Source organism: Nesoenas mayeri, assembly GCF_963082525.1.
Source record: "Nesoenas mayeri genome assembly, chromosome: 1".
NCBI lineage: Eukaryota > Metazoa > Chordata > Aves > Columbiformes > Columbidae > Nesoenas > Nesoenas mayeri.
Genome location: NC_137541.1, coordinates 124,805,349 through 124,818,143, shown reverse-complemented (window position 1 = coordinate 124,818,143; position 12,795 = coordinate 124,805,349). Strand labels below are relative to the sequence as shown.

The 12,795-nt window shown below is 39.8% G+C and overlaps 1 protein-coding gene across 3 annotated transcripts; it reads right to left on the bottom strand.

The window, feature by feature from the left end:
• Positions 1–390: 390 nt before the first annotated feature.
• On the bottom strand, positions 391–11,693 carry CCT8 (chaperonin containing TCP1 subunit 8). 3 transcript variants are annotated; one of them, XM_080363865.1, is made up of 16 exons: positions 11,583–11,693; positions 9,847–9,937; positions 9,081–9,160; positions 7,784–7,933; positions 7,330–7,510; positions 6,578–6,639; positions 5,760–5,897; positions 5,163–5,341; positions 4,141–4,207; positions 3,974–4,061; positions 3,748–3,863; positions 3,150–3,221; positions 2,775–2,939; positions 2,236–2,355; positions 1,730–1,828; positions 391–1,061 (listed from the first exon to the last, which is right to left on the bottom strand). In XM_080363865.1, the coding sequence occupies exons 1-15, from the start codon at positions 11,640–11,642 to the stop codon at positions 1,736–1,738; spliced, it is 1,662 nt and encodes a 553-aa protein (XP_080219991.1). In that variant the 5' UTR covers positions 11,643–11,693; the 3' UTR covers positions 391–1,061; positions 1,730–1,735. The 3 variants fall into 3 exon arrangements, with proteins under 3 accessions (XP_080219991.1, XP_080219992.1, XP_080219990.1); XM_080363866.1 differs by lacking the exon at positions 1,730–1,828; XM_080363864.1 differs by lacking the exon at positions 391–1,061 and having other exon boundaries at positions 1,083–1,828.
• Positions 11,694–12,795: the final 1,102 nt, after the last annotated feature.

Here is a 12,795-nt window from a genome sequence, read left to right as displayed (position 1 = left end):
GGACCCACACCTTAGGGCTGAGCGCTGCAGACAAGATGTAGCACCTTGAGGAAAGCCTAAGAAAGGACAACATGCTGCCCAGCAGTGAGGGGTAAAGTGTGAGCAACAGCTCTGCAAGAACCCAGGTGAGAAGAGTAGCTGCAGCGATCCCCTGGAAAAGACCTTCACACTGCAGCTGTGGAGGCCCCAGGCCAGAGCAGATGGACGTGTGCCTTGGAGGAAGCTGCAGCCTCCAGAGAGGAACTCAGACTGGAACAGGTATCCCTGCCAAAAACTGCAGCCCACAGAGAACCACACAGGAGCAGTTCTTCCTGAAGGACTGTAACCTACGCAGAGGATCCTCATATCTAGCAGCTCATGGACTGTACCCTGTGGGAGAAGGAAGGGAAAAGTGTCCACAGGGAGGAGCAGCCACAAGGAGCTGTCATGGACTAACCACAACCCCACTTCCCATCCTCTAGCAACAGGCAGAGTGGGGAGTGAAGTGGTACAGCTGGGCCTGGGAAGAAGGGGAGGTGAACAGAAAGGTGGGTTTTGTTTCTTGTTTTGGTTCTTGTTTCTCACTCTTGAACACTTATTTTTAATTGGTAATAATTTTTTTTCTTTTTCCCCACATTGAGTCTGGTTTTCCTGCGACAGTAATTGCAAAGTCATCTCCCCATCCTTATCTCAACCCATCATCTTTTTCAATTTATGTTCTGCCTCTGTCCTGGTGAGGAAGGAGAATGGGACAGCCAGCCAAGGTCAGCCCACCACACTCACCCACCTGCACAACCACATACCGGGAACAACCACGTCATGCTTAGTTTGAATAAAATGACAGTTAACATTTTAACAGCGAGTACATTTATTTAAGTGTTTGAAGTTCCGCAGTCCATTGGACACCGCTCATAACTTAATGGCAACAGAACGTTGTGACAGGCTCCAACTGGAATATTAAAAACCCACATAATTGTATCATTTAAGTAGTACAGTTACATTATTCAATCATTTTGGTCTTCATCCCAGTCTTTCTTTCCTGATGGAGGTTTAGGACCACCAGCTGGTTTTGCCATAATGATCTTGAAGATAATAGGGAAGTAGAAAAAGAGCAGGTTAGAATCAGACTATTACTGCACCTCTTACTTAAAACCATATGATGCTTTCAGCATTCACTAATTTCATGCAGTTTCCCTACTCTGAATCTAAGCCAGTGAATATTATTAGTCATCTAGTTAAGACATTCACAAATTATTTTGTTCTTGAAAATGGCAGAAGGTGAGCCCTGATACACAAAAAAGGGCTTTTACCTCACTTTTGCATGCAAATTAGAGCTTCAATTAGTCTACAGAAAGTGAGTGCTTAAATATGCTAATGAGTGACTGGCTTACAGGATGCACACTACAGGAAGCAGAAGAATTCGCAGAGCTATTGTTCTGAATTATGGAGTCTAACTATCACACTTTAGAAGCATGAAGTCCACTAGTCTTATCACATTAAAGTCTCAGTTTCTGCACTTGCTATAGTGAGGAGTAAGGTAAAACTAAAACTGCACTTGTCATCAACAAAAATTTGGTTTTAGGAGCAGAATTATTTGCAAAGGCACAAATACAAAATGTAACAATCAGCAAACATAAGATAGCAGTGTTACGTGTCCCAAAGAAAGATACAGTCTGCCATGTGCTGGTCAATAATTAGCTCATGCATGCACTCACACACAGGTACCTCTCTGCTAGAGAACAGAGCTTACTGCACACTATTTTTCAGGCTCATCTTTCCAGTCATCCTTATCCCAATGTCCTTGTTGCTTAGGGGCTTTTGGACCACCTGCTGTTTTTGCCATAATAATCTACAGAAATTTGACATGCAAATATATTTTTGCTAAAGTTCCACAAAAATATAAAAATAATTTTGTCATTAACATTCCAATCTCCATTTTTCCTAAAAGTTGGATTTTCATGTAAAAACAATAGATGAGAAGGTTTCTTGTGTTAAATATTGTTCCTACAAAATTTAGGATAACTTTCTGGATCTAAGTATCAAATGCTCATAGTGCTCCTATGGAGGCAGCAACATTCCACATTACGAGCTCTTGAGGAAACTACTTCCTGGCTTTCGGAAATAAACAAACCACATTTTCACGTATCATATTTTTATGTCTTGCTTTCCCAGAAGATTCACATATTTTACGTTCGTGTTCTGCACACTGAGTTAAAAGGTTTCAGTTCCGCACCCAAATTACAAGTGTAAACTTACCTGATCTACCCTTAGGACAGTTACTGCTGCATTTGTAGCTAGCTTGATTCCCCAGGATTTTCCAAGGTACGTGTCTAATACACCAGCTTCCAACATATCCTTCACAGCAGCAGCTTCAGCCTATCAGACAGGGAGAAAAACATTCTTCAAAACTCTCTCAGGCTTCTACCCAGTAAGTTATTGGGCTTTTAAGGTCACAAGTGTAAAACAAATTATCACTTTTCTGACCTCCTCTTTTCTGTTCAGAAAACTTTCATTCCTAATCCATTAACAGGAAGACAAAGTAAGTAGTTACTAAAACTTACTCTCCGTCACTTAGTTCAGAATCTCACTTATAAGGCCACTATACTACGTGGAAAGTAATTGCTTGCTGATGAAAAAAACACTCCAACATTACAATTCTAAGAAGTTCTTCTTCTAGACTGTGCAACACAGAGCTTCAACAGTTTAAATTACTCTATAAATACTTCACAATGATAGAAGTATGATTAAATATAACCCTTACTGCAGATCACCAAATAACATGAAAGACTATTTACCTCAATATCAAATCCAACATTTTTGTTCCCTTCCTGATGCACAGCATAAAGTTTGGAGATGACCTCATTAGCCTTTACTCCAGAGTTTTCTGCCAGTGCTCGAGGAATGGCTTCAAAGGCCTCAGCAAACTTCTTGATGGCATACTGGTCGAGCCCAGGACAAGTCTGAAGTGAAATTGAAAACCATGGCAGCATTTCAAAAACCACACAATAGGGAGGTATTTTTGTCCATATTTTTAATTGATTTATCAGCATTAATACATATATATATATAGTTATAAAATGTGTATATTTTTGTAAGTCACATGTATGTTTAAGTACATATATGTGTGTGTATATATCAAAACAGAAAGTCCAAAAGCCCATTTGCTGTACCTCTCCATAAGATGTGATCTGCTTGGCTAACTCGATCTCTGTTGCACCACCTCCAGGAACAAGACGTTTATCCTGTGAACAGACCAGCCCAAAATGCAAAGTTTTGCTTAAAGCATCATATTCATTTCTACTTTTTAAAATCTATACATTCTATCAAGAAGAACACAACAGAACTTTATCCCACACAAAATTATTAAGAATCTGCTTCAGAACCAACGTGCATTATGTGAGAAAATTGCCAGAGTTTACTCATTCATTTCAAATGTCTTTGAAGAAAAACAGCTTCCTTTGTTAAAAGCAAAATAATAATGCAGTGGGGTTTGTGTCTGGGGTTTTTTGGTGTTTTTTAAAAAAGTAATTTCAACTCTCTGCTTAACAATAACAGAATCCCTAGATTTTCTCGTATTTTCCATTAACTGGTTGGGAAATATGCAGGAAAACAACCAACTGCATACTAAGTTTAATATGCTAACACCTATCACAAGATCTTGGGCTTTGTTTTGGTGGGTGAGGTTTTTTTGTTGTTGTGGTTTCTAATGTCTTGCCTGAAACTGATCTGTAGCTCAATTTTGATAACTGAATTGTTCTGGTTACTTACCCTTGTGAGTACTTTGAAAGTATTGACACCATCATCCACTGCTCTCTCAATGTCATCCATCAGATTGTCTGTAGATCCACGAATGAGTATAGTAGAAATGGCACCATCCTCCTTTTCTGTTCAGACAGGCATGTGCATTACTGAATTAAGTTTGTAACATGTAAAACACATATGAACACTGTACTTCTAAAACAGTAGCATTAGGAGTTCTACAGAACATACATACCATGCTTAAACACAACAACTTGTGTATCCCCAACCTCCGATAAATACACACTATTGCAGTGACCCATTTCTTCTAGAGTAGGGGGAGTCTGGAAACAAAAACAAGAGTTAAGAGGTAAACCTGCTCATCAGTTCTCCCCCTTTTGCTCTTACGTGAAAAGTCCATACCAGTCTGGGTAGTGCTGTTGCACCAACAGTTTTGCACAGTCTTCTCAGATCCCACTTTGAGTTCAACCTTTAAAAACAAGTTTCCAGAACAAATGTTAACACACACAAGTCTTAACTTCGCAGAATTTTGTGAACTAAGGACAACTATCAAAATTTACTGCATCAACTTATAAAATCCACTCATCTATTTTTTTCAAGTTATAATCACCTTTTTCAGGGATGCTATGCAAGGACTATTTTCCAAGAATTTACAAACAAGGAAAGTAGTTCAAATACATGGAAATTATCAAACTTATCTTCTAGTGCATAAGACTTCAATTGATCTTTACAGCAGCTCTGTAAAAATCCTTCTTTGTTATACAAGAGATTACAGTATAATGTTCCATTTCCAGAAGTTCAAACCATTTGGCCACCATCAATAAAGTTACAGCTTTCAACAAAAGACCACTTATTTGTGAGATGTGAGACATGCTGCTAGTAATATTTGGCTTTATGCTGTGCAGAATGTATTTCATGCACATACAAAAGTGGTTTAGTTATAGATAAGAAGATTTAAGGTCCACAATAATGACAGAAAAGTATTAAGGATTAATTATTCCATCCATTAATACAGTAGTGATGCATGGAGGTGTACCTCATCATTACTAAAGTATCACATGAGGACTGTGATCAGGAGGGACCATCATGGTAGAGTCTTATATGCCTCTGAGGCCACATTCCTCTTCACTAGATCCACAAAACTTGATACTCTTGATTTCAGTTGTGCTATAAAAGCACTTAAATGAGAATAACAGTACCATATAAACAAGTTACTCCCCAATTAGCTGTCATACAGAAGTAAAATACCGTCAAAAACCATAAGCTACAAAACAATCAAATTGCAGCTAAGGTTCAGATATATTAGAAAAACAAATAGCCTGCAATATTTTGTTTCTCATTTATTTCAGAGGCAAAAGACAATATGGTAAATACATTCCATAAACCTGGTAGATCAAATGTTTTTATGTTCTTCTAGCACTTACCTGACTAACATAAGATTGTATTTGTTGGCATAATGAAGTGCCATGTCTGCCACTTTGCCACCTGTTACTACTACATTTGCACCGCTATCAGCAATAGCTTTGACTTGCAAATCCATTAAATTTTCTTCTCCCTTACTGAAATTCATCAGTTCTTCAGCATTCTTTATAAGCACGGTACCCTAGTAAAACATATACACTGTTATCAATTCAGCTTTAACTACAGGCCAAAAAGTTTTTGACAAACCACTTTGTCTTCCAACCTACAATGTTTTACAATGCTGCCACCCTTTCCAGGCAATGGTGTAAAACAAGTAAAAAATGGGGCAATTCTAGTATTTCTAGACAACCTTGACATTTAAACAGTCCAGCACCTAGTTTGGTTTAAATAACCCAACAAAACCAACAACTCCCTACTCCCAAGAACCTTGTAAAGCAAAATTAGGTTCAGACATTTTCTATGAACTTTTTTAAACTAATGAACTCAATATTAACAAAAATATCTCAATCACCAAGTGTCAAGAATATTTATAGTTAGGTCTAAAAATAAGAGCACATAAGCATAAATAGATATCTAACTCATTTTGAGCTTTTACATACCTTAGTTTCAGTTATCATGCCATCAAAAGGGCAGGAATACACAGCTATTTTTGCATCTTTGACAGAAGTAACATCTCCTTCAGTTTCTTTTTTAAAAACCATGCCATGCAGTACTGAGGAAGCAGAGATACCAGCACCCTGAAAGGAAAGAAATGGAATGAGGCAAAGTTTTATTATTGATCATTTATTGTCAGAAAGCTGCACCACCCTTTATGAAAAGCGGTCTTTACCTTGATTTGAATGTAGCAACCTAAGTTTTCATTGCAGCCCAAAGAAACAAGACTTAAGCTGATTTAGAAACATCAAACATTGTCTTACATGTTCCCATTTTAAGATTAGTTGGTGGTCTAGCTTATGGCCTGTGACATTCATTTTCTTGCTCAACTTATTACATATTTATTAGCAGGGAAAAAAACACAGGGAAATTCATAGTAGATATAAGCTTGCTCCAGTCCTACATATCACACTGAGACCTAACCACATTGACAAAAAGAATAAAAGATTAGATCACTACGTTTCTGCCAGCCTGCATCTTAGCCTAATCTTGTGAGTACTTCTACAATAAAAATGCAATTGAAATCCTTGTGTATAATTAAGTTAATGTATTTGACTAAGTATAAACTTTCAACGTTAATTAATTTCGTTCTGGAAGCTGCTACTGGGCACAAAAAAGGAGCGTAAAGACCCATTTCCAAAACTTATTATGCATGCCATAACACAACAGAGATTAGCATAGAAAATGCACTTTGAAAGATATAAAAAATTTCATTAAACTGTTTAAATTCACAATACAGTAAAGTTAGCTACTTCCAACTTACCACAATTTTGCACACTCTGATGTTATCAACATTGAAATGACCAGAATCAGGAAGAATAGAAACTGTGTGGAAAACAAAAAGAATTTGTGTTGCTTAATGAATAAAGTAGAACAATGAAACCATAAATAATGCCTGGAGTTTTTCTGAAGTACTACAATTCAGTGGTTTGAGATGCCTGCCTAAGTTTAAGGCAATTAAAATCTGATAATAACCCGCATCAAAAGAAACAGAAATTTTGCATTTACAACATAGTAATCAGAAAGTAACATCTATTTAGGCTGCTCAGTTAAATTAAGTCCAAATACTCATTTTCACACACACATTCAAAAGTGGAGTAGACACTTAAACTAGACATGAAAGTTTCTTCTTGGACATCTAAAGGGAGAAAGTAACAACAACTACAGTCTTGCTTCCATTTTTCTGTGGCTGAGAACAGTGACAGCTTGTCTGAAGCCTAATACATCTTCCTAATGATAAAAAAGAGGAAGACAGATTTCTGCTTTAAAAAGACTAGACAGCTATTTCTATAAACATTTAGTACAAAACACAGACCTTTTCTGAGCCACAATGCCAATGCAGAGTTCAACACAAGAAAGCAGATAGTACTGATTTCAGAGGATAAAGTATTCCATCCAATTCAACCTGATAAACTAACCACAGCTTTTATCTTATGCAAAGACACTATTAATGACGATAAGCAAACTTCCTCAAGTTTTTTAGATGTATGCACACATCTGCTCTTGTCCACTTACCACAGGCCTGAGCAATAAGCTTTGCTAAAAACTGTTCATTGCCATATTGTTTGCTCATCACTGAAGTGTGCAACAAAGATGCCACTTCTTCAACATCTCGAAGGTTCTTTGCAGAACAGCACACCAAGTCTGGTAGAATTTCTAGGGCCTTCTTGCAAGCCTTTTCATAGCCTTCAATCACCTGTGTGGCAAACAATAAATATTCACTACTTCACTTCACTATGCATTCATACTGCTTCTATCTCCTTTTCAAAGGGTCATAAACATTACCAAAGGCAAAACCTTACAAGGGAAGCAATCACAAGCAGCAAAACATATACCATTCTTCATAGACCTCTATAAAAAAAATTCGTTCAGAAGGAAGCAGATGATTCGCAGTATTATGATCCAAGAATTCTGACCAACAGAAATCTGATTTCAAGCCGTGTGAATTCTAAATAACAATATAACTTGCCTCTGAGACAGACAACCCCATCCTCAGAAGGTCTTCTGCCATCTCCAGAAGAACTCCAGCAAAAACAAGGACAAAGTTTGTTCCATCTCCAACTTCTTGCTCTTGCATGTGGGAAGCCATCACAAGCATTTTTGCAGCAGGATGCTGGACCTTTACAAGAAGTTACACATCTTAGTTATTAACATCCCACCTAGACTACAGCTCCAGGTTTATCTGTGATCCAGCATAAGCTCCCTCATTCAAACTATGTAAAGGTACTAAAAATGTGCGAAATAGCAAAATAAAACAGTGCAGATTATCTTAATTGGCTGACTTCCCTGATACGCAAAAGTACAAACATATGGAAGAAAATATCTAAGAATGGAACATTTCCCCTAGAACATGAATTAGACATCCCTGACATCAGTTCTATTCTATTTTTACAGGATGCAGTGGCTTCACAATCAAGGTATACAACAGGAAAGTAGCCTGAAGTTTAGATCTTCAAGCTGAATTCATACATGTAACATGTCAAGTAGATGTCTAAATTACATTTTAATTCTAGGGTTTTTATCTGCTTAAAAGTCATACTGCTTGAATAGAATTACAGCAGCTGTCATTTTGTCCCGGAAAGTAACATGCACAACTCATTAGACTAAGTAACTAGTCCGATTATTTTTTTGAAAACAGAACTGAGACTTCCACAGTTATTCTACTTACAAACACTAACACAACACATTAAGGAAATACTTAATATTTATATCATTTCTATCAGTAAGTACAGAATTCAGTAAAATATCATTTATGTTGTGATACAAATATGATTTGATAATAAAAGAAAAAGGTAGAAAAGGTCAGTCTTTCCAGAATTTTACTGTATTCACAGCAGGATGCTGCTATATCCTCAGCTTCTATAATCCAATTAACATATTCTAAGCAGACAGGAGAACATGGCAACCACCAGCCCTGGGAGATTAAGACAACAGCTATTTCATTCAGAGTTTTCCAAACCCTATATTGTCTAGACATAACCTCCTCTAAATCTACACTGGTCTAAGAGGAAAAAAAAGTAGGCAATTATTAAGCATCTCCTGCAACTACTTAAGGCTGCTTTACAAAAGAGTTGTATTCCTCACTGTGGATTATAGCCCATTGACTTTACTTAAATCCAGGGAAAAACGTAAATGACTTACAAAATGGCATACATAAATCATCTGGCAGGCTGACATGTATTTCCTTATTAACATTCAGAATCATAGCAGCCCATGAACAGAAATGCTAGCTCATGACTGACATCTTCTGAAGCAAGAAAACTTACCTCCAGCTCTCTCAAGATAGTAGCAGCATCATTCGTAACAAAAAGTTTCTCCAAATGATTGATAACCATTTTGTTCATTCCTAACAGGGAAAGAAAAAATAAAATTATTCATTAGGCAAACATAATTCTTTACATAGATACTGCTTCATAACTTTCAGGTATATCCTACAAATTAAAACATTAGCCCTACTTATAATTTAAGAACCTAAAAGATTTTTGTGAAGTAACACTTGGAAGTGTGTTACATTAAGGACAAATCAATAGTTTCTAAATAGGCAGTTTTCTCTTCAGAAATATTAGTACATCATTCAATTAATCAACAGCGGAAAACACCTTTTGCTTTGGTGTATCTGACCGGACATGGTATGGTTATGCTCATTAAGACTATCTACCAAGACGTTGTCTTGAATTTTTGTAGGTCATCCACATAGCAGTAAGAGAGCAAAGAGGACATAGTAACTGGTACAAAAACCTGGCAAAGGCAAGTATATTGTGCATAGCTTAAGAGTTATCCAAGCAAAGTCTGAGCTGTGTAGCCACAAAGACTACAGTTCGATTTCTAGAGCAAGTCCTATGTGTTTGCTCAAGAAACAATCATTGTTCTGTTGAGGTAGGTTTAGCCTTCAAACATAACATTTTGCTCAAAAATACTACAATACTTTACAAGATTTATAATACAATACAAGATTTACAATATTACAATATTATTTAAAATACAATACAAGATTTACAATATTATTTACAATACAATACAAGATTTATTTACCATTTGGTCCATAAGCTGTACGGGTGGTTTGAGCAAGTTCTTTGCATGCCTGGATGTTCCTATAGACAGCTTCTTCTAGTCCTGAATAATGCTAAAAAGAAAAATGGTCTGCTCAGAATTTAGCTTTCTAGCAAAAAAAAAAAAGTACAAACTTGTCATTTCTCATCAAAGCAGCAATGATCTATTGAGTTTGTGACAGTTCTTGATTAATTTAGATTGGTAATTCACTTAAAGTGTATCAGAAACCAAACCTTACCCACAGACAGTAAGAACTACTGTATACTCAACTAAGCAGCTCAGCAAGCACAGTAAGTTTCTGAACAGAAAATTTGAACAGTGACTCTGTTTTCACTACAGTTTGTATCTCTTAAGTCTTTCAAAAAGAGTTAGTCACATATCAAAGGGAAACAGAAGATAATTTAACACAAATATAATTTAATTCAGTTCTACATTCAAACGTGTGGTTGGAAAATTCAGAAGTAGGATGATTCACAAAATATTTGTGTTTGAGAAGCCAATCGGCCTGGCTTCAGTTTGGAAACCTTAAGGGGGGATCCCTAGAAAGGGCCTTAAGAGCAGAGTAAAATGTACTGTGTTGCCTGTACAAGAAGGGACAGAAGTACTAGTAATATTCACTCTCTAGATATAAATAACTCAGAATACCAGCTGCCTCCTTGTTTTATAAAAGACACGTTTTGGTATTCTGGCCTTTATTTCTCTATTAGAAACCAGCACCTAAGCCACTTTGTTTCCCTGCTCTCCCCCTGCCCTTCACATATGCCATTCTTTGTCTTCAAGGCCAACTCTGAAATGAAAAATAGAGGGCTTTCTGAATTGCTAACTTGACTTTCCTATTCATTAAGCAACTGCATACAGAAGCTTTCTCTTTTTATTTTCCCTCACAATGAAAAGAAAATCCTGCTTGCTTTCTGCCTGCTTATTCAAAGAAAGCTTCTGCTTTATCATGCACAGTCCTTGAGTACTACCAAAATCTCTGATATATTAACGTTAAATACAATGAGAAGGGATTTATGAAAAGGGAATATATGGAAAATACCCCGTTACTCTATAATAATGACAAAGGTGCTTTTCTTATGGGCACTGTAACAGGAAAGAAAAAAAAAAAAAGAGAGAAAAAAAAAAAAAAGAGTCGATGAATGTACATAACGAGCGGGACACTTCTGAACAGCCAACTCCGCAGAGCCCGGTGCCAGCTCGCCGACCACTACCCACAAAAGCTCCCGACACACAAGGCCGCCCCGGCGCCGCCGCCACAGCCGAGGCGCGGCTCGGCCACACAGCCCGCCAGAGCTCACCGCCGCCCGGGCTGCTGGCCGGCACACATGCTCCCGCCCCGCCAGGCAGCGGGAACCCACCGAGCGTCCCCGAGGCGGCGGGACACCGAAGCGGGAGCCGGGAGGGGCAGGGCAGGGATGCCGGGCCCGGCAGAGCTTTCTCGAAGGCCGCGTGCGCCGGGCGCCGCCCCCCTCCCTCCGCCGCCCCGTGCCCGCGCGCCGAGCGGCGGCGCGAGGCGGGTCCCCGCCCCCGCAACGGCCGCCGAGGGGACGGAAGGCAGGAGGGAAGCTCGGAGCCCCCTCAGGCCCCCGCCCCGCGGGACGCGTGGAGCTGCCGGGCCCCGCCGGCCTTCCAGAACCTTCCCCGCGCCGCCACGATAAGACTCCCCCGCCCCCAAGCTCCTGAGTGAACAGCGGCGGCTCGCCCGGCGCCGCCCTCACCTTCGCCCCCTCCTTGAGCATCTGGGCAAAGCCCGGGGCCTTGGGGACGTGCAGCGCCATCTCCGCTCCTCTCCTGCCGGGCACCGCGGCGCGACGGGGGACGACGGGAGAGGGATCGCGCAGGCGCGCTGGGACAGCCGGGCTGCTCGCAGGCAGGACGAGTTGCGCCCAGGGAGTGTCGATGGCGGGGCGGAGGGTGGTGAGGAGGTGGGGGTGTGGTTGTTGCTTCTCCCCAGAGCTGACGGTGTGTGGCGCTCGGCTCAGACCGAGCCCGCTCCTCAGTCGGAAGAGTTTCCTGGAAGCTGCAGCCCTACCACACCGTCCCGCGTGACGTGTCTCCTGGCAGGACCGGCTCGGCCCGGCAGAACGCCGGATTAAGGCTTCTGAGCGTCTAAAAGAGAATGGAGCTCGGTAGAACGGGCAGCACATAGAGGCTGCTGACTCGAGAGATGACTGGCTTGCCCTGTGGCTGTGTGTTTTCCTGTGGGTAAAGGAAACCAACCCAAGTCGATGGTTTATCTCACTTTTCCAGTACTTGTGTAACATTTATGTCATTTATTGAAAGGAAAAGAGCCCAGCTCATGTTTTTCTGAAATAGGTAAGGCAGCATTGCTTAATTCATTGTGCTGCCGGTAACTTGTTACCTCTTCTTGTCAGCAGTGCTAAGTGGTGGTGTTCTTTCCTAGGAAATATTGTCCATGTATTAAAGTGATGTGTGGTATCGTGGTGGGTGATGTTGGCTCCTCCAGTCTCTCTTTCACTGTGAAGTTCAGCGTACTGTCTCCCAGGCATTTTTCTGAGTACGTGTAGAGATACTTGTCCCAGAAACAGCTAAGAGCCTTCATTGACACTGATGGCAAAAACTGGTCATAAAACTTTGCAAACTCCAGTTGAGTATTTGGCTTAGTACATACCTGACTTGTTCAAATGGAATCTAAATGTATTGGTAGGAAAACTAAATACAGCCAAAACCTTCTTATTCAGGGTAATCCCAGATAATATGCATGCTAGAAGACATGCTGAAGAGTACTCTGAAGGCTCACCTTGACATGTCTACAAGTAGCTGATGTCCAGTTAGGTGGCAGTGGAGCTGCTTCTATATGGAGCTGCTTTAGGTTTGATAAGTCTTATTAACTTTGCTGATGTGCCACACAGAATCAATCATACCGTTTCAAAACAAGAGCCTCAAGGCATAAGTAATAATACTGCTGTG